This window comes from Euprymna scolopes, chromosome 8 (genome assembly GCF_053919585.1).
Source record: "Euprymna scolopes isolate OS-2025 chromosome 8, ASM5391958v1, whole genome shotgun sequence".
Lineage (NCBI taxonomy): Eukaryota > Metazoa > Mollusca > Cephalopoda > Sepiida > Sepiolidae > Euprymna > Euprymna scolopes.
In genome coordinates, this window is record NC_136489.1 from 32,962,368 (window position 1) to 32,985,779 (window position 23,412).

The 23,412-nt window shown below is 30.9% G+C and overlaps 1 protein-coding gene across 1 annotated transcript in view; it reads right to left on the reverse strand.

Moving 5' to 3' along the window:
• The window catches only part of LOC145283519 (carbonic anhydrase-related protein 10-like), a 1,064,961-nt gene that overhangs the window by 804,743 nt on the left and 236,806 nt on the right, over positions 1–23,412 (reverse strand). Inside the window, exon 2 of the mRNA XM_080132363.1 lies at positions 2,437–2,628. Within this exon, the coding sequence (XP_079988489.1) occupies positions 2,437–2,628 (192 nt within the window). The remainder of the gene's footprint in view (positions 1–2,436; positions 2,629–23,412) is intronic.

Here is a 23,412-nt window from a genome sequence, read left to right on the forward strand (position 1 = left end):
GTACATTCTGTTGCACTGTTTAAAAAAGTCATTGAAAATTTTATATCTATATTATTAATTGCTAGATGAAAGATAATGTTTTAAATTGCAACAAAATGTACATTGTATAAAATAAATCCAAGGTATTTTTTAATTCAATTTAAATTAAATTTTTATACCTTACTTTGTAAAATTTATAAAAGTGAACTTTAAAGATTAATAAATTTCCAGTTTAATTTTGTACCTGTTTTTTTTAAAAGTCTATAGCAAAAACATGTTGTTAATAAGTTTCATGCCTTTGATGAAATGCTTTTCTAACTTGTATCTTATCTGTTTTTAGATTATATTTGAAAAATCTCTTTCTGTCTATTTCAGTTTGTATTTCACCTTACCCCACAACTCATTTTTGAATATTCTCTCTGTTTCAGTTTGTTACTCTACTCAAACCAGAACTCATTTTTGCAACGCCCTTTTTGTAATACTGGCCTGAATAATGAGAACATCTAAATTTTTTTAACAAAACTTTACAATTAGTTTTTAGATTAATTCTTTTAAAACTTCTTTCACAATAGAAAATCTTTAAAATTTTATAAGGAACACATTTCACATAGGTTTCACTAACAAATAATCAGTACATAACGAGAAAAATAGAGACGAAAATTTCAAAGGATTGTATAACTTGTTACGATCAATAGTAGTTCCTGCCAGCGAAAGTATTTGCTATTGTTATTCTTTTTTTATTATTATTATTATTATTATTATTATTATTATTATTATTATTATTATTATTATTATTATTATTTATATTTTTTTTAATTGTTTTTTTACACATTCTGTGTCCTGCTCTTTCGCGCGAGGACTAATAAAAGTGAACGTATCTGTCTGCCTGTCTTCTGTCTGTCTGGGTGTGTGTCTGTATTTCTGTGTACATTCCCCTACTCAATAACTCTGTCAATTTTAATTCTACAGACTCGAGATTTTACATACAGATTACTGAGCTTCGGGAAAATCTTTGTAATCCGTAGTCGGCTAGACATTTTGCTGTGAAGAGGTCAACGTTCAACGATTAAATCTTTGAGAACTCTACCAAACTCCCCCGACAATTTTGGGTATAAACACTTGAAATTTTAGATATAGGTTCCTTGGACATAAGTCTAACTTAATAACTTGATGTGAGCTGGAAAAATAAATGTAAAGAGGTCATAATACGGGTCAAATTAAAAAAAATGAGCTTTGTGGTCTCTACCAAATTACTCAGAAAATGTCTGGTCTAAACATTTAAAATCTTACATAAATCGTATTCAGACATAGGGCAAGCTTTGTAATCGATTTTGGCCAAAAAGTATGCTGCCAAGCGGTCGAAGTTGCAAAGATTTAACCTTTGCGATCACCAGCAAACTATTAACCAATGTTCTGTCTAAAGATTTGAAATTTTACATAAAGGGTATTCAGACATACAGCAAGATTTTTAATCAGTTTTTGGGCGAAAATTCGTCTGGCAAGAGTTCAAAGTTTACAGCGATTCTATTTGCAGACCCTACCAAAATCCTCCGCCAATTTTGTGTCTAAACACTTGCAATTTTAGATGTATGTAACTTGGACATGGCTCAAATATTTGAATTCAATTTGAGCACCAAACACGAAATGTTAAGAGGTAATAATTGCGGTCTAAAAAACACACATTTGAAGCCTGGTGTCTCTACCAAGGTTTCCCCATGGTAGTAAACGAAACCTATTATATATAAATGTATTACGATACACACTCACACTTTTTAATATATACTTATGCTCATAAAATTATGAACAGCACATAGGGGCCGAGCAAAGCCTGGCGAAACTGCTAGTCACAGTGAACACTTAATATGGTTTTATATCTAACCACTGTCCCTGATGCTTTGAAAATAATGATTTATTTTCTCTATTGTTTATTTATTTTGTTTTCCGTTTGTCTGATTTACAGTTATTTATTACTTCATATTTCCATCAACTTCAGAAGACAATAGTGTTTGTATAATTTCTGCACCTTAACTCGAACACCAGATTTTTGACCTCATTGTAATTTAGATTATGTAAAATTTTTCCATAATTCAAGTGGCAGAATCTAATAGCCACTAAATCTGCACCTACTGTCCCGAAGCTTAAAGGTACCTAATACTTTTGGAGTCATGAACACATTATAAGAAAATGCCGTATTTGATAGTTTCTTATATTCTATGCAAATGCAGAAGCCAGATTATTACTGTATATAATTTGAATGGACAATAAATTGCAGTGTCGATCTTCATAGAATGTTCTACTAAATTACTTCCAATCGGGGTATAGGGATTGGTTTGATTTGCATCTCTGGGGAATGGAACACGACCATGTAGATTATTGTAATCTGTGTGCCATCAAAGTAACCATTTTCTTTTATGTGTAACAAAGCAATCTAAAAATGTATAATCAGATTGAACTTACCTCTGCCACAAATGCTCTGTCAGCTATGGTGTGCTCTGATCCCCTATCATCACGACTTCCGAAGTGAACTTTGAGTTTTGCTGCTCGGTACTTGTACGATAAAGGCCCCATGCTGATGTTTACACCCCATTCCGTACTCTCATCAACTTCGAATGTTAAGTCATGACCGCTGTTTATCAACAAACCGAATACCTGAAAAACAAAAGGAAAAAACACCACCTTACAACAACACTTACTAGGATATTTCACGTGAGTCTTTATCACCTATTACTTTAGTTCTGGATATGGTCTTAAATTATATCAGATGGTGGGGCCGCAGCTTGCGGGCTTTGAAGAGTGGGGAGCCACCCCTTAATTGCCATTGCTCTTAGGTCCACTCTGGCCCTGAGTGGTAGTTCCTGTTAGAGTCCCCACTATGGGTTAAATAGAAACTGACTTGAAAAAATATACATTATTAAACACTTTTTCTTCAAAATCACTGGATTCGGCATTAAATGACCTAAAAAAGGTTGATATGCCGGAAAACAAAGAAAACCAACAAACAAACAACTCATTATTTGGTAGAACCAAACAATGCGCTTTACTAGAGTATAAGGTACAAGGAACCTCGCCCGTTTATCAAGCATTATTTGATAACCGTGTTTAATTAATATTAATATTTGCTTATGTTATACGGTTATTAAGTCCTATTATTTCAATGATCATTGTTTCCTACCTTGAAATGTGGGTGATAATTAGCCATTGAATGTTAATAATACTTACAATTCGCTTCTAGTATCAACTTTTCTGAAATTGTATCCCTCTTATGATTTTTTAAACGTGCTTGTGTAAATCACACTTTTTACACAAAAGTCTGTTAATTGCATTTCAGTTAGTTTCTTCGTTCTCTATGGAACGTTCAGAGACTTTACATATTGCTTGAATATTTGTCTGCTAAAAATTTAATAAAAAAATATTTGAAAATACAACATACTGACCATAAAGATTTGTTCAAGATATTTACTTTAACGGATTTTTCAGAAACGTGGAGAAGTTTTCAGAAACAGGAAAATGTTATGATATAAAATACTTAAGGTAGTACTTTGTTGCACCGAAAAGTTTCGATGACTTTATTATAACAGTTTACCTTGATATAAAAAAACCTGGGTCAAGTATATTTCATCTTTGTAGCCAACACAGAAACACATATTTTTCCATGTTCACGAAAACATAAGCCAATTTGTAATAATTTATGTTAAACCGAGATGAAGTATTTTAGGGATCTGAATATATATATATATGTATATATATATATATATATATATATATATATATATATATATATATATATATATATATACATAGATATATATATATCCATACATATATATATATATAAATGAATATATATATATATACATATATATATATACATATATATATATACATACAGATATACATATATATATATACATGTATATACATAGATATACACATATATATACATATATATATATCCATACAGATATACATATATATATATACATATACATACATAGATATACACATATATATATATACATATATATACGTACATAAATATACATATATATATATAAAGACACATATATATATAGACATATATACATATATGTATATACATATATATTGACATATATATGCATATATATACATATATATACATATATATGCGTATATATATATTTATATATATATATATATATATATATATATATATATATATATATATATATATATATATATACAAGTTAGAAAAGCATTTCATCCAAGGCATAAAAATTGGTTAACAAAATGTTTTTGCTATAGGCTTCAAAAATGAATATTCAATTTGACATTTATTTATCTTCAAAGTGCACTTTTATAACTTTTACAAAGTAAGGTATACAGATTTAATTTAAATTGAATCAAAAAATTACCTTGGATTTATTTTATGTAATTTACATTCTGTTGCACTTTTAAAAAAAATCATTGAAAATTTTATATCTATATCATTAATTACTAGATGAAGGACAATGTTTTTAAATTGCAACAAAATGTACATTGCATAAAATAAATCCAAGGTAATTTCTTGATTCAATTTAAATTAACATTTTATTCCTTACTTTGTAAAATGTATAAAAGTGAACTTTGAAGATTAATAAATTTCAAAATGAATTTTGTGCCTTTATTTTAAAAATCTATCGTAAAACATTTTGTTACCAATGTTCATGCTTTTGGTGAAATGTTTTCTTAGTTGTATCTTCTGTTTTTGAGATTATATTTGAAAACTCTCTTTCTCTCTGTTTCAGTTTGTATTTCTCCTCACACCACAACTACTTTTTGTCAAGCTGCTTTGTGTATTAGTACAGGTCTGAATATGCTCTCTGTTTGATTTTGTATTTCTCCTCACACCAAAACTCATTTGTTGTCAACCCCTTCTTTGTAATACAGATCTGAATAATGAGAAAATCTGAATTTTTTAAACAAAACTTTAAAATAACTATGTTAGATTATTTTTTTTTATTAAACTTCTTTCACAATAGAACATCTTTAAATTTGGATAAGGAACATATTTAATATAGATTTCATTAAAATATTCATTGCAGAACGAGAAAAATAGAGATGAAATTTTCAAAAGGATTGTATAACTGGTTACGGTCAATAGTTGTCCCTGCCAGCGAAAGGCATTGCTATCATTATTATTATTATTATTATTATTATTATTATTATTATTATTATTATTATTATTATTATGATTATTATTACTTAAAACATTCTGGGTCCTGCTCTTTCGCGCGAGGACTAACACACGCACACACACACACATATAAATATATATATATATATATATATATATATATATATATATATACATATATGTTAGTTCACTTTTACTACATTGAAATACCCAGTAATTAGTGTAACACAATTTTAGTCAATAATATTTTGTACTCAGTTGCATATATATCACTTAGGCTATAATCATGGGTCCATTTAGAATAAAAAAAACACACAATTTCGTTTACCTTCGCTCTTCCAATCCAATTTTTAACCAGTCCCGCATAGAGTCATATATTTTTTCGCCGTGCAACGCTTTTGAGTCTAATCACATTTTCTGCCTACCATTTTAGTAAGCCCGAACAGATGACGTCGACGTAATGCAATACTTTATGTATTGAAATAAATTCTGACAGCGCCATGTGTTCTCTATGCAATATTTCTTTTACAAAATACAAATAAAAGAAATGCATTACTGAACAACATGAATGTTCACAATTGATTAGTAATAAATGCAACATACATGGAAAATAAATAGATGCGTGGTTTTAGAATATATATATATATATATATATATATATATATATATATATATATATATATATATATATATATATATATATATATATATACATATATATATAGTATCGGCCATAATATAAGGAACGGAAAAAAATTACAATTATTCATGTATATTTCAAAAATTCGTGCATGGATTTTTCTGAAATACTCGGAATAAACAAATAGAACCAATGTGTATAAACTAGTACAAAAAATACGAATCAATATTGAGAAATATTTTAGTTTTAAATTATATCTGTAGATTTATCCTGGCCAAAAGTTAAGGAACGAAATAGAAACTTTATGTGTTTTTTAATGCAAATGTTTTAAAAAATAAATTCATTCAATATTTAGTGAACATCCCTTTATTCTTTATGACCTCACCGCATCTTTGACCACAAGACTGGATTAGTTTCTTGCTAAATTCAGGATTTATCTTTACCCATTCTTCCTTCAATAAATCCCACAAATGATTTTGATTTTGGGGATTCCTCGTCTATGCTCTTTTTTCAATCATTTTCCAAACATTTTCTATCGGATTCAGATCCGGACTCTTCGCCAGTCCATTACTCTTATTTCTTCTACCTCGAGGTAACTTATCACTTTTTAAGCTTTATGGCAAGGGGCGTTATCTTGCATAAAATGCTTGGCTGATTAGGTGAAAGGCGTAAGCTCTCAATGACATGTTGTTGAAGGAGCTGCTTATAAGTCTCCGCATTAACCCTACCATAGATTCGAACTAGAGGGCCAACACCTTCCCAGGATATCATAACCCACACCATTATACTTCCCCCCTCCGAATTTAAGTGTCTTTTTAAGACATTTGGAGGATAATCGTTCACCTGGTTTACGCTGTACATGCTTCTTTCCAAACAAATTGAACTTGGATTCATCTCTGAAGTGAACCTTAGGCCATTGTTCATCAGTCCAGACGACATGCTCATGGGCAAACTCCAAACGACTATTATTGTTCTTCTTGGAGATCAAGTGTTTAGATACTGGCACCCTGGCATGCAATCCGCCAGCTGCTAACCCTCGAAAAACAGTTTTTCTAGATATATATTTTCCCAGTCTGTTCATTAAAATCACGAGAAATTGATGTTGCGGATTTGAATCGGTCACTAAGAGCCTGCCTTACCATAATCCTATCTTCTCTCTTAGACGTTTTAGAGGGTCTGCCGGTTTTAGGGGATGCTTCTACTGTATTTTTATTCTTATATCGAGCTATCAAACGATGAAAATCACTTTTTGATCTTCGAACGATATTAGAAATTGTTTAAATTTATTTCTTTTCCTTGTAATTGTCTAAAATTATTGTTATTTCTTGGAGAGACAGAGTTTTGCGAGTCGGTGACGGCACTTTTCTTTGTTGTGCTTATCAGCAGTTCCAATATTAAAAACTAGCTACTTTTATGTAAAGTGTAGTCTCTTAAAAATAAATTTTCTATTTCGTTCCTTAACTTTTGGCCAGGATAAATCCACAGATATAATTTAAAACTAAAATATTTCTCAATATTGAATCGTAATTTTTTTTTGGTACTAGTTCATACACATTGGTTCTATTTGTTTATTCTGAGTATTTCAGAAAAAAATCCATGCACTAATTTTTTTAAATATGCATGAATAATTGTATTTTTTTTCCGTTCCTTATATTATGGCCGATACTGTATATATATATATATATATATATATATATATATATATATATATATATATATATATATATATATATATATATATATATATATAAATATTAGATTAATGGATATGTATATGTATCTATAATCACATTTTAAACTCAGTTTTTTATACACGTAAAAACACACATGAGTATATATATATATATATATATATATATATATATATATATATACATATGTTAGGTAATTAACATTGTACAAATTAATTAGTTATTATTGAATTATCTGCCTATCTATTTATTTTACTAAGATATTCTTTAAATAGTTTTATTGGGAGTCATTTATTGTTTTCAGAATAAAGTATAACAATGGATTATATATAAATTAGCTAGGTTACCTATAAACAAAATAACCTTGGGCAGGCAGATATAGAAAGCTCACACATAAGGGATACGTGTGCTTTTGAACGATGACGTAACGGAACTGAGGTCAGAGATCGGGAAGTTTAGTGTCGACAGAGTTTGATCACCAGAGTGAACAGACGAGAGTGTTGGGGTTTAGTCACAAAGGTAAATAAATGTAATTGACAACCAGGGAGCGAGCTGGAAGAAGAAACCTGTAGAAGATTATCAACCCCTGTGCAACCATTTGAGACAACTTAAATACATTTATATCATAAAGATATAAGTATTGTTCTTGTAATTTAACAAAAGAAAACAACATAGTCTTAATTGGATGGTACTGGTCGTTTCATGGTTGCGTTTCGGGAATCAGCAAGTGAAGATATAAGAACTCTTCAAGAAAAAGTTATGAAGCATATATTTTCTTCTTTTATATGAACTGTGAAATATAGCCGTGTGATCACTCTGACACCATGACTTAGTTTACACCTTAATATCATATCCTCCTGACTGAACAAATATACATGCGAATCATACGTTTTAATACATATGTTAAAAGCACAATATGTCACATCCACTATATAACACATAACATGTTTTATAATATCAAATCCTCCTCGTAATACAATATATATATATATATATATATACACGTATTTTACCTATCCATTTATCTATACATCTATTATACAGCTGAACACTTATCAAGTCAGAAAAAAACATCCGGTACGTCAGTTTCAAATCCGATACAAGTGATCCGTTAATCGTCGTCAAATATTGGATCACTCCTGTTTTTGCCTGATCTTCTCGGAAAAGACATACAATTATGTAGGACCAAAAGAATCTAACATTTTTCGACCATAAGCTGATACAGCTATATATTATTTGAAATTAACAATACTAATGTTTACTGCCCTTCTGCAATATATATATAAAATATTATGTTTTTATATTAAATTATTTATTTAGTGAGCTTTCATTCTTACCGGAACGTATGGAAGTCGTACTACATACACATATAAATTACATACTATAAATGCGATTAAAATACATCTTATGTTTTTTTTAAATGTTATATATATATATATATATATATATATTAATATATATATATATATATATATATATATATACATATTTATAAAGCATTTGTATATCTATTTTGCAGGTCAGTGTTTTTTGAATTTGGAAATTACTATCAAAAACAGAGAAATAAAATTTAGTACACCGAAAGAGGATAACAAAGTGCTATATTTCCCTGTGTCTTATGGAATTTTAACCAATATTTTCCAAATTTTCTCAATTTTCATATTTCCTGCTAATCCTAGGTGTGTATCATGTCATTGCGTCTCTCTCAAAATGCATGGAAAGGGTTGATTGACAGTTGTGGGAAGTAACTTATTGTTGCAGATGGTCTATTTCTCGTAGATTTAGCCTAGGAACGCAGAAGAGATCGAAAAACATTGTATCCATTCGTAAAAAATCCGAAAACAAGATCAAGGAAGGACAACAACACAAGAAAGTTAGTTTCTGCTCGTGGTGTTAGAAGAATTCTCTGTCAATATATAAAGCAGTTGTACAGCAACAGTGCTAATATATTTGACAAGGCTGAAATACTTTTCTTATCCAGAAATACACGCTGCAATGTCTTAAACGAAATTGCAACAAGAATTAAGCCAATAGCAAATTTTGTTTTAAATCAAAGTCATGAGGAAAACGTTTGTTAAGACTCAGAAATACATGAAAATCAGCTTTAAAAAAGTTCTTTTCACCGATGAGGCCAAATCAACTCTTCGTGGACCAGATGGGTCGGCCAAAGTTGAAGTCATTTTGGATTTCCTACCCCGCATCGATAACATCGTCAACAAGGAGGTGGAGGTGCCATTTTTGGGGTTGGCATAATCGTCGATGAACTAATTGGACCACTTCAAGTGCCAGAAAGTTTCAAACTAACAAGCCAGTCTTATATTATATTTTTAAGTGTGCTATTCCACTCAGATTACCTTAACTAATTAATCATCAATGGAGAAAATATGATGATATGGCAACCTTGTTCTCCAGATATAAACCCAATAAAGCAGCACCAGTCAATAATAAAGATGAAAATTATAAAGGAGGTGTTCAATTTCCGTCGAAGGATCAACTCTTGAGAAAGATTTGGGTAGTTTCTTGTAGCACAATATCATCTCGAATCCGCTGATTTACACTATCAGTTGACAGGACGCTGTTCAAGGTGATTGTGAAGCTTGGGAGTTATGTTGATATTTGAATATTCTCTTAAACAAAATAATGTGAAATTTGTTCTGGTTTTTGTTTATTATTGTTACTGGAAATGTTATTTATTTTATAAATTTTGAAATGCGCAGTAGATATATTTTTACTCCCGGAAATATACATTAACAGAAAATAGAAAAATTAGCATAACTTTCAAGATAATTGTTCAAATTCTACAAGAATCAGGAAGATAAGGCACAAGGTTATGCTCTGTCATTCCACTAAATTTCATCTCTATGCGCTTCATAACAATTTCAGAAATAAAAAAAAATATTGACACGCAAAAAGCAATTATAAGCCCTAGATTTGAAACTTGATATGCAAGTTATTTAGTTTTCAGCCGGTTTGATATCTACAACTGCGAAAAAATTAATTTTGTGAAGTTTAAGTTTTCGTATAAGTTCTTACTTAGGCAGGTTTTAATACTAATTTATAGGTTTAACAAGTTCATTTATTAATAATTACAGTGAGATAGACGTAGAGCATAGGCGATACTTTTAAGCTGGGGAGTTACGTGTGTTTGTCTCGATTTTAGAAGATGACACTCCAGTAATATCTAGGCTTTTTTGCTTTTGAAATTACTAATATATTTTTTTCAATAAATAATCAATGATCAATAATAATACATGGCAAATTAGCTTGGTGATTATATATTTAAGCGTGTTTCACGGTTTGGTAACACTTGGTGCTACTATAATGTATTTATACGATAAAATGATCAATTAAGAATTAATTTATTATAATACATGCGAAATCTACATGAATTATACAATTTGATGATTATTTACTACCGGTACTCGCTGGAGAGCACTGCTATATACGACGCATATTCTAATAATTAATACATAATTGGCTCTATAATTATATTAAATACGATATCAGCATGAACTCAAATATCATATTTATGCTCATTCTATGTCTATGAAATGCCAGGCAGGCAAATAGTATTATATATAAATAAAATATAAATACACTTTTAAACGCACACTAAACAATGTTTCTCTATTAGAGCACGCTTTGGATACTGACACTCAAGTTAAAAGTATTATTTTTTAACATTAATTTGTTCATTTCAACGCCTTGCCCCCGCATCCTAATTATACATTTGAATCTTTGTTTATCTATATATCTATAAAAGTAGGAATGTGTATGTAAGGACACCTTTCAACCTATACAATAATCTTAGAACTGCACGCCTGTGGCACTCTTTTCCGTCTGCCTGCTTCCCTCCGGACTACAACTTGGTTGTCTTCAAGTCCAATTTTAACAAATTCCTAATGAACCGCTCCCTTAAGTAAACATATCAGCAAATCTCCCCACTAACGTAATGTACTTGCAATAACCCCTATCCCTGAGTGGCTTCCGGGCCTTGATAAGTGGTGATCACTGTGTAAAATAAATATATATATATATATATACACTCTTCGAATTCTTGATCTGCCGATTTGAAATTTGTTTTGTAGTATATTCAGATAGATGAAACAGTTTTAATGAGTTCTCATCCGGAAATAATTATTTGTTTTTAAACTGTTTAACAAGATTTTACACACGGTTTTAAATGACGTGGCAAACTTGTCAACTTTTTATCCCACATGCCCCACTATTATTTGTTTTTTTAGAAGGTGAGATCCTAGGTCAAGTATTTTATTCTTACAAGAAATAGGACTTTAGATTAAAACGTAATATTCGCAAGCTTATATCTCAATTTCTTTCCGTTTTTCTTTTTTAGTTATTTTTAGGGCATTTAACGTTACCTTTAAAACCGGGCAACACGGGTTATATGTTCTAGTTATTCATATAAACTAATAAATAATATAAACCATTCTCATCGATAATAAATTATTAGCATTGTGTGAAATGTACTTTTCAATTAAAGTGATTACAATAAACATCTTTCTATGACGTATATCAATACTCTTATGTAACTGTAAAACTTTTAAAAATCCATTGATAAACACAATGCAGTCTACGACACAAACTATGCTCATCGTGTACATATAGCGTCAGATGAAGAAACATGGCTATATGATATGCACTTAAGTATATACTCAGTATATTTTCTCAATAATTACTGCACATAACTTTTAAACAATCACATGTAGTTGTGTTTAAAACTTAATACACACAGTGCAAGAATTAGACAATCGTATATATATATATATATATATATATATATATATATATATGAGCAAATAGTTAATAAAATATGTTAAAAACAATTTGAAATGAGCTAAACGCATATTTAATCTGAAAAGGAAACACTAGATCAAAAGATATTCCTTAATCCGCGGAGTTTCGAAGAAATACTTTCCTTCTCACGAGAGGGTAGGAATTAGCAAAATGCGGGATCGGCTTTTGCATGCAGAAGTATTTGATGAAACAACAAGAAAGTCAAAGATCTTACTTGAAAACAAAAAAGTGAAGCAGGAGGAATATAGTGAAGAAAAAGGTGATTACACATGAATGAATAGTCTGCTGGAAAATAAAAAAAATCCAGTAATGGTAAAATCCAAATGTAAATCTTCAAGAAAGTTAAAAGAATTTCCATTTGTACAAGTAAAATCCCAGGAAATCCCATATTTGGAAGAAGATGGTCCATAATAATCCAAAGGCAGAAATCCATGGACTTATATATATATATATATATATATATATATATATATATATATATATATATATATATATATATATATATATATATATATATATATATATATATATATATGATATACATATCAACATATTAAAGATATAGAATAATACAGGTAGAATTCAATTCTAATATACATGATGGCGTGATAGACCATAAAATCTGGATGGATATAAATTTACACAGTACGAATTTTTAAAAAGGGTATCTAATGATAACGAGTTGTACCGTACATACGAGGAGCGTTCCAAAATAATTATATCTTGTGCTTTCTTACGTCAGAATTGATCAGAGGAGGTTCAGAATGGTATTTATATGATACCTAATGCATTCATGATCTGAGTATATGAATCTACACAACCCTTGTAGGCTATGTTTGAATAACAAATTAGATAATCGATATTTTAAAGAACACCCAACTTTATTACACTGCAGGATTGAAAAAGCAAACGTGTGTATGCATACACAAAAATTGCCTCATGATAATTAAAAATAATAAACTACTACATCTGCTACTACTACTGATATATATACTAATACTACTAATAATAACCCAACGATAATAAAAATGAAAATTATATAAGTAATTTATAAATATGTAAATGCAGAAAGCAATATTCTAATATGACATAAAACGTAAAGAACATTCTAAATTAGAACGATCATATTCGATCAGAAAAAAATGAAACAAAATTGCCACTAAAAAAGACAGAGAATCAGATGATCTTACAATAAAGGATTTTGTGAGTAAAGAAGTATCTGATTGGCTAACGAGCAAAACCAAAACACAAAGCAACACCAATTCCATGCAAGAACCTAACGAATACTAACGATGATTAAACGCGGATAATTCTTTCTAGCTAATTGCTATATATATTTTACAAAATTATTCAATATATATATATATATATATATATATATATATATATATATATATATATATATATATATATCCATAAAAGTGAACGTGTCTGTCCGTCGGTCTGTGTGTTTGTGTGTCTGTCTGTGTACATTTCCCTACGCAATAACTCTGTCAATTTTTAGTCTATAGACTCGAAATTTGAAATACCGGGCACTGAGATTTGGGAAAATCCATGTGACGGGTGTCAGCCAGAAATTTGGCTGTTAAAGGGTCAAATTTCAACGATTTAACATTTAAGAACTCTACCAAACTCCTCCGACAATTTGGGGTCTATACACTTGAAATTTTAGATATAGATTCCATGAAACTGGGTCTAACTTAATAAAGTGATTTGAGTCCGAAACTATAAATTTTAAAGGGGGCATAATAGGGGTCAAAGTTAAAAAAAATAACCATTTTTTTGTTTTTTTGCTTTTTTTGCACAGCATACACCTCCAAACACCCGAGCAACGCCGGTCACCCCTGCTAGTATATATATATATATATATATATATATATATATATATATATATATATATATATATATATATATATATATATATACGTTTTCTTTTAATACCGTATTTTTCTGTTAAGTTACATTATTGTGTTTCGGCTACACGGTCGTTTATTGGTCGCCTTGTAGCTTCCTCAGACATGTTCAGAAATGTTCGTTTATGCATACACACAATTCCATATTCAACAATAAACGAACATTTCTGTAAAAGTCTGAGGAAGCTACATGGCGGCCAATAAACGACCGTGTAGCCGAAACAGTAATGTAACTTAACAGAAAAATATGGTAATAAAAAAAACGCATATTTGCTCTCTAACAGTATTGAGCACTTTCTTCAGGTTTTTATTAATTACCATTTCTACTAACTATATACATATATATATATATATATGTATGTATAATTTAACGATTATAAAATTGTTATTTTTTAAATATGCTTTCTTATTACACATTGAAAGTATTATTAGGAGTAATGAGTTGAATAAAGATATATGACTGCTTTCATTACAAGTAGTTCGTTACTACGTATATAATGTAATGCCTATACACACACAAACACCCCCACACAAACACCCAAACACACACACATATATATATATATATATATATATATATATATATATAATTATATTTGCGTGAAACACATAATGCATTGTAAAAGATCTGTCATGCGTAGTATGAATCTGCATGGTTCTAAATTTTTTTGGTATCAAGTGTTTTTATTTATTTCAAAAAATAAGAATAAATTCTCAATTTTATATTTTAATTTTATATGAAATTAAGTTCCTGTATGAAATCTGTCTCCCATACATACTTTTTAAATGTAAATGGAGCACACTCAAGCGACATGCGCATATATATTAATATATATATATATATATATATATATATATATATATATATATATATATATATATATGTTTATTTATATATTTATATGTGTATGTATATGATAATATATACGCACATATATAGACTGATAATACAAAATATGCATTCGTAGATTATATATAAGTGGAAGGCAGTTAATGTTAGTTTTTTTACCAAATTGGTTAAATGCTCTTTAATACAATCGAATACCGTAAGCGATGCCGGGAACAGGCGTTTTAATACAATCGTTTTTAGTCTATAACGCACGATTAAAATAGAAAATGTTTACTTGAACATCAAGCGCTCTTATAATACATTCTCTTTTCTCTTATGCTCCGGAAGCAAATAACTTTATGAAAACCATTTTTCGATGCACGTATTCAATGTGTGCAGTTTGTACAATGCCCGACTCTGAAATTTTCCACTGAAGCGTTAAAAAAAAAACGTTTTTTTTTTAAATCGTAATTAATTACTGCAAAACTTAAACACTCTCGTCTAATAAAAGTACCTCAACGATACGTCAGATGAAAGAGAAATTTTTTTATAAGAACGCTGAATCATAACAAAGGTGTCTGTTGATTCTACAAAGATGATATATAAATTACAATTTCATATATGATCATGCAGTGGAATGAATATAAAACAATTTCTTTTACTTTTTACCCATAAATATGCAAAGTTATCTATCAGATTATTTTATTGATATACACAGAAAATCAATAACGGCGCAATACTTTATTTAAGTAAGAGAAATATATGTACATCTGTGTTTTTGGTTTACATTTTTCCAATAAATTCGAAATATAATCGTAAGCAAGATAAGTTCAAGTGTTTTCCCACCCGTGTTTATTTTATTACTAAAATATAATATTTAAAGAGTATTTTACTACAGACTCTTAAGAAGAAATAAGTTCATCATTTGTAAACTAAAAATTGCCAGTGTCTGGACATAGCTTTAAAAGAGCCGGAAATAATTGTGCGCAAACTTAATTTTTAATCATACCTTTATGATTCAAACACAAGAATTATGATACATTCATGCATATTTATATGTAAAGATAGTTTTCCGTTTTAACCCGTACTTTCGTATTTTTTTCTCTAATTATTATTTATTTTTGTTTTTATTTTCCCTTTTTTCTATTTGTTTTTTTTCCAATTATCATATAATTTTATATAATTTTATTCCCATATATATATATATATATATATATATATATATATATATATATATATATAGAGAGAGAGAGAGAGAGAGAGAGAGACAGACAGACATTGTTAAAAACAGAAAGCTTCTTTCTGTTTATTGATACTTGTGTTTTTCAATTTTTCGTATTATCTATTTTGTATGTACATCGAACGTATAGATGTATGGTCAAAGCATTTTCCTTCTTGAATTATCCGCGTTTTTGAACTCGTCTTCACATCATTCGGGATGTGTGTTAGTCTTGGTAAGGTATTATTGAGGTATTTATTTAAATAGAAGTAAATGGAGTGCGAGCAAAGTTTAGTGGGACTGCTAACAGTGGTTGGTGTCTTAGTTTAGGTGGGGTAAGTGACGACAGCATGCCTGTTCTAGAACAGACCAACATCATCTATCAACCCAAATGATCATTTTAAGAATGTTAGATCTATAACAACAATGCAACTAATAGTTACGCCGGACATACGTCCACAATATTCTCAAGTCACCTCACCTGTTATAATGTTGAATCTAATGCCATCTTCCAACATTTACACAAAAAAATAACGGCCTCCTTAAATTTTAGAGGTTACCTAGTAAACAACACCAAAATACTACACCACAAAATGAATAAAAAAATCTTTAAATCCTTGAAGCTATTTATATCAAAACGCAAAAAATCTTCTCTGCATAAGGTCACATGTCATAACAGTACAATACAATCAAACTATTCGCATAAATCCTCAATTCCCCCCCACGCATCTCTTCTTGCCACTGACCCTAAAACGGGCAGGCACTACTCATTGTCCACTACGACACCTAGACCTCAAACACTGTCCACAGTGAAATATTGATATTATACTAATTTGCAATGTAACGATTGACGCAGTATATATATATATATATATATATATATATATATATATATATATATATATATATATATATATGTATGTATGTATGCATATATATATGTATATATATTTACATATATATTTATATATATACATGTTTATATATGTTTCTATATATGTTTATATATGTATAAATTATATATGTATAAATTTATATATGTATATATACACACACACATATATATATATGTGTGTGTGTGTGTGTGTGTGTGTGTGTGTGTGTATACATATATGAATTATCTTATAGTTTATTGCTTTACCACGAGCAGCAAATTGTTTAAGTGTCCATATAAAAAAAAATAAGATTTCATCGGCCACACTTGCGTATAATTATTTCAGATTACAGCAGGTATTTTAGACTGCAATGTTGCTAAAATGTAGATATATTGGCTGGACAGTTTATCCCCGAGGAAAAAGTTAATAAAAATCAGATTAGTATGATTCTAACAGCCTATTAAAACGCCTATTACATATTGTTTTCACATTTATTTTGTAACGAAAACGCAGACTCCGCATCATGCATGTATGTGCACCCCATTATAAAAGTATGTTGATACTGGGCCAGTGTATAGCTGAATCAAATAAGATTATTATAAAGTACACTTTATTTAATGTCGCCTTATTTTGACACTTGGTGTGTATTTATTCACCTATGACTTTTTTCTCCCATGAGCTTTTTCGCGTTTATAAGCTGCACTGCTGACATAATTATTATTAAGAGCCACTATATATTCAAAGACGTCGGAAACATTGTTCGCAATTTTTCTAAGGGAACTCAAACTTTTTGATATGAGCAATTGTATGGGGCCCATTTCTTTGTAAAGCCGTAACCTATTGATATAATTATAGCTATAGTATTGTTTAAAAAATATTTAGTAATATATTTGAATAATATTTTTATTATAAAATATACACATTAGACCTCTTCAAAATTGACATTTTTCTTCAAACATATGGAAACTGATATTATTCCCATCCAAGGTCTAAATTAGCAAAATATACCAGTTATTGTGAGCTTAGACCTTGGTTATGCCTGCCTCAAGAGCCATGTAATTTTATTGTTGACGTTTTTCAAAACCGCTGCAAAATTTGGGATATTATGTCCTAATTTTCATTGTAGCTTTCCGGAGGTTGATGCTATAGCATTGACAGTCGTACCAAATGAAAGCTAATAAAATTTTCTTGCATATGGTAGTAAACACATTATCAGCTGTGTAAATTTTAATTAATTTTAATGCACAAACAGATATTTTTATGCTTGGAAAAGATGCCGTCATGTAATACATAACTTTCTCTCAAAAATGTTACTCTTAATGCATGTATATAATTTATTATAACTAAGTATGTGTTATCTCTTCATTTCAGATTGTAAGTTAAAGCTGATTTGTTAAGACCTGTGAACTGCTGACAACATGGCATCTGGAAGATAACTACGCTGTGGGAAAGTGGTCAGCGATACAAGTGAACGGGATGAACCAACTGAAAAGAGAAGAAAGGTGGCAACTCCTGCCACAGGGTCATTCAGTGATGTGTATCTCATTGGCAACCCAGCTCCAGCATCAGGGGCTCTCAACTTCCTACTAATCACCAGGTGTTCCAGTATTTCCTGCATTTGAGGAATGATAATCCACACAGTGACAATCGGTCTTTAGCCCATGATACAGTGAATGTCGTTTTGACATTCTGGAATATGACAAGGATTAAAACACTAACTAGACCAAATGCAGTCAACCGTTTCATGATCCTTCATGAAAAGTACAGGAAAATTGTTAAAAACAAGGGAAGAAACAACAAATCAGAGGAAGAGAAACGAGCTAACTTTCTGAAGGACTTAAACAAGTTATTTGATATTGAAGCAAACGGTGTTGTGGGGGAGATAAGAAGCAACAGGCTGCTCATAAAGGAGACCAAGGAAGAGGACGTCAATTTCTACTTTGACCAACAGACCACTCGCCTGGCACACATGTCAGGTCATGAGAAGGTGTTTGAAAAGAAATCTAGAGAGAAAAGCTTCAGAGAAGAAAGAGAAGAGAGAATGTTATCATCAGTGACTGCTGCAGCAGCAGAAGTTGAGAAAACTTCAAGTGATGAAGACCCAGATGACACTCAAATCGGGCACTAGTGAGGGTTCAGAATACCCTGAGACAACACCAAGCTGTTCATCAAAACCAAGTACGATAACCTTACACTTTCCACACTCAGTTATGACCAGTGAAGAGATTTGTAGCACTGCAGATCGGTTGTCACTCTCTGACAACCAGACTACAGCCATGGTGTCTGCAGTGTTGAAGGCAGGATGCGCAGATCTTGATGACTTTGTTATACCAGCTTCTACTACAAGACGAAATAGGATAAACACTCGTCTTAACTTGTGCCAAAGTTATATGAATAACTTCAAGGAAAGTCCGCCAGATTACTGCACACTACACTGGGATGAAAAACTTCTACGGATGTTCTTGGTGAACGATACCCAGTGGAAAGTCTTGCAGTGCTCGTCTCTGGTACTCAACAGTATGGTGAAGGGAAGCTACTTGGTGTGCTCTTCATAGAAAGTTCCACAGGAATCAAACAGTGTAATGCTACATTGGAACTGATAGAAGACTGGGGTCTCACAAACAACATTGTAGGCTTGGTATTTGATACCACAACAAGTAACCGTGGCATCAACAAGGGTGTAGCGAAGCTTATTGAAGAAAAACTAGGCAAAAAGGTATTCTACTTCGCTTGTCGCAATCACATATCAGAGGTAATAATTGGAAGTGTATGGGAGGCTGTGTTCAACAAGGTCAAAAGTCCTGACAACCCAATGTTCAGCAATGTGAAAGAGAATTGGGACAAGTTGGTTAAGGACTGCCCAAGAGTTCTGGGCCTAGTTTAACAAGACTTGAAACAGAAGAAGACAAGCGCAATTGCAGTCTTAAGCAATTTCCTTGAGGAAGCAAGTCCGAGGGCAGATTACAGAGAGGTGGCAGAACTTTGCCTGATCGTGCTTGGTGAGAAACCTCCTCGATGTATCCACTGGGCCAAGCCAGGTGTCATTCTTCATGCCCGCTGGATGGCCAGGAACATTTACTGTATGAAGATTCTCATGTTTTCCAAGGAACTAAAATACAACACGGACACTATCTTCAAGCTGGAGAGGATGAACAAGTTCCTGGCCTTATTCTACACCAGCTACTGGGTGACCACCACATCTGCAGCTGATGCACCTATCAATGACCTCCAACTTATGAAGAACATGCTGCAATACAAGCAGTATGACTATGAACTGGCAACTTCTGTTCTCAAGAAAATGAACAACCACCGCTGGTATCTGACCCAGGAACTAGTGGCATTCACCTAGTTCAGTACACATGCCAGCATCACCAAGTCTGCAAAAGAGAAGCTCGAAGTCAAGCTGTCAGAAACAGAGAAACCTGAGAGTTACAGGAAAGGCAAGCCAGTGTTTCCTGTCATCAATGCAGCTACAGTTCTCACAGACCTGGTAGGGCCAGAGTCACACTTTCTGTTTGATGCTCTTCGAGTGAAATGTGACTGGCTCACTACTCCTGCTGACACCTGGGAAGACAATGACAGTTACAGGAATGCACAGAAGTTTGTGAGGTCAGTGAAAGTGACCAATGATGTGGCTGAGAGAGGTGTGAAACTAATTAGTGACTTTGCAACTCAGATCACAAGTGACCCAGAGCAAAGAAGCTGCTTACTACAAGTTGGGGAGTACCACACGAAAAAATTTGACAGTGTCAAAAAGCCACATTGAACAAGTGATAATACATGTATTAGTAACATCAGACCTGACAGTTTCTTATGCAACATATGTGCCAGTGCAGTGCTATCATACTACCAAACTGATTTTTTGTAGTATCCCAGCTGTTTGTGCATTAAAATTAGTTAAAATTTACACATGTGATCATGTGTTTTATTGTGTTTACTACCATATGCAAGAAAATTTTACTAACTTTCATTTGGTACCACTTTCAATGCTATAGCTTCAACCTCTGGAAAGCTACAATGAAAATTAGGACATAATATCCCACATTTTGCAGCGTTTTTGAAAAACGGCAACAATAAATTATATGGCTCTTGAGGCAGGCATAGCCAAGGTCCAAGATCATAATAACTGGTATATTTTGCTGATTTATACCTTGGAGAATCGGAATAATATCAGTTTCCATATGTTTGAAGAAAAATATCAATCTTGAAGAGGTCTAATACACATACAAAACATGCAGTCACGAACTCGAAACCCGAGCGATGGAGGACGTGAAAGCGATGAATCAGCAGGTTCCAATGCGCATTAATTTGCATAAATTTGCATTATATATTATAAATAATGCGCATTAATTTGCATTATATATTATAAAAGGCCGGGAGTTAAGATGTTTGTTAGAGTCGAGCCGTTGAGTTCTCGAGAACCGGATGGAACCTGGTTAGAGCGGAGAGTGTAACGGAGAATCGAATCCCAGGTGTGTTTTTTTGCGATTAGGTTCATATAGGTTCATAAATATGCTTTACATTGCGGCGGACATTCATATATTCAGATGATTCTTTTAATTATTTGCACTTATTAATTTTTGTATACCGTAGAATTAATCATGACATTTAAAAAAACTTAAATAAACGATAATTGAAAAGCGTTACGTATGAGAGTTTATGATACAAAAATAAATGTAAATATAAAGTATTTTTGAGATTAAGTTCGCTTCATAATCCTTTGTTCTAAAATATATTGGCGATCACTTATAATGTGTATATCGGTTTTGACTTGCACTGCTAAAAAGCGAAGTTACTGAAAGCATCACTTTGAAACAACTCATTGCATTTGTCAATCGGCTTCGGAGAGAGTTTCGCTTTTAAGCTAAATTATGGATGATTTTAACCGCTTCCCCAGCGAACTATATCGTTGTTTGAATCCGAAAATATTTATTCACCATATAATTGCATTTTATTCTGAAAAATACAAATGTTTCTCTTGAATTATTCTAGCATATATGCTAGCGAATATCTTTTCCTTGATGAGCGATGAAATGAATAAAAAACTAAAATATGTAGAAATACGTTTATACTGGCGCCTGGGTCCACCTATAAGTGTGCTTTAAAGGACGAAGCATTATGCATACAACGGTTTAGACTTACTAAGTCCGAGAACCAGGCAAGAAAATAGAATGAGAGAAAACATAAGACCACTGTTTTTTTTATTTTATTTATCCCTAGTAATATTTTATACGAATCAATAAATATATGTGATTGATTTTTTAATCAAATTTATTGCCCCAAAATATTCGACATTATAACATCTTTATTGTACCCAATAACATTTATTGATAATCTAATTAATTTTATAAAGTTTTTTTTTTGTGATTATAGTTGAAATTTTATTACTATTTTATTCAATTTATAAAAAAATGAATTACAAAAATATTTTAGCGGAGAGTAATTTTGGAAATTGATAATCGGCCATTCATCATATAATTCTTAACGTCATATTACAAAAGTTTGCAAACTAATGTCATATCATATTAGAGAAGGCCAAACTGTAATGTTCTATCGTTAAAGAAAAATAAATATCAAAAACTGCTGGAGAAAATAGTCATCGTTAATTTTATGTAAATTTTATGATAGAAGAACGTAAAATAAAACGATCAAAGGAATTTCTGTGGCAATAAATGTTAAAAACCGAACAAAAAGATACATAAATCTCTAAAGAAATAATATTAAAATTACTAAAAAAACCAACATTAGTTGTGCGTGTTCAGATTTGTTAGGATATTTTGTTCTTTAATTATTAGCTATTTTTCTTACTTTTTGTTACAAATTTACCGATAAAATCATTCAATTAGGCTCATTTGAAAATCAGAAGTTCAAAACAATTTTAAAACATGATTGATTTCCCAAACTACACAGGAAACTCTAAGCATTAGTCACATTTCAATAAAATTATATTATTAAAAAAAATAGGTCACTTGCATTTCAATGTATATTTTTTTAACTATGTTTTTCATGCATTTTGTGATTTTCTTTCATTCTAGTGGCGGCGAATTTTGTAGGTTTTGGTTTTACTGCTGAGAAAAAAAAGTTTGGTAAAATTGTACCCGGAAGAATCTCCATTGTCCTTTATTATATTCGGTAGTTTATATTATATAAATGTAGTAATAATAGTTAAGTGTTTACTTGTCACCGTATTTATATACATTCAGAAACATTTTACAAATGCGTCAAGTATCTAATAGATGAAGTATGATTGTAGTGATCAATAAATGGTGAATACTCTGACGAACTAAAGCACTTGT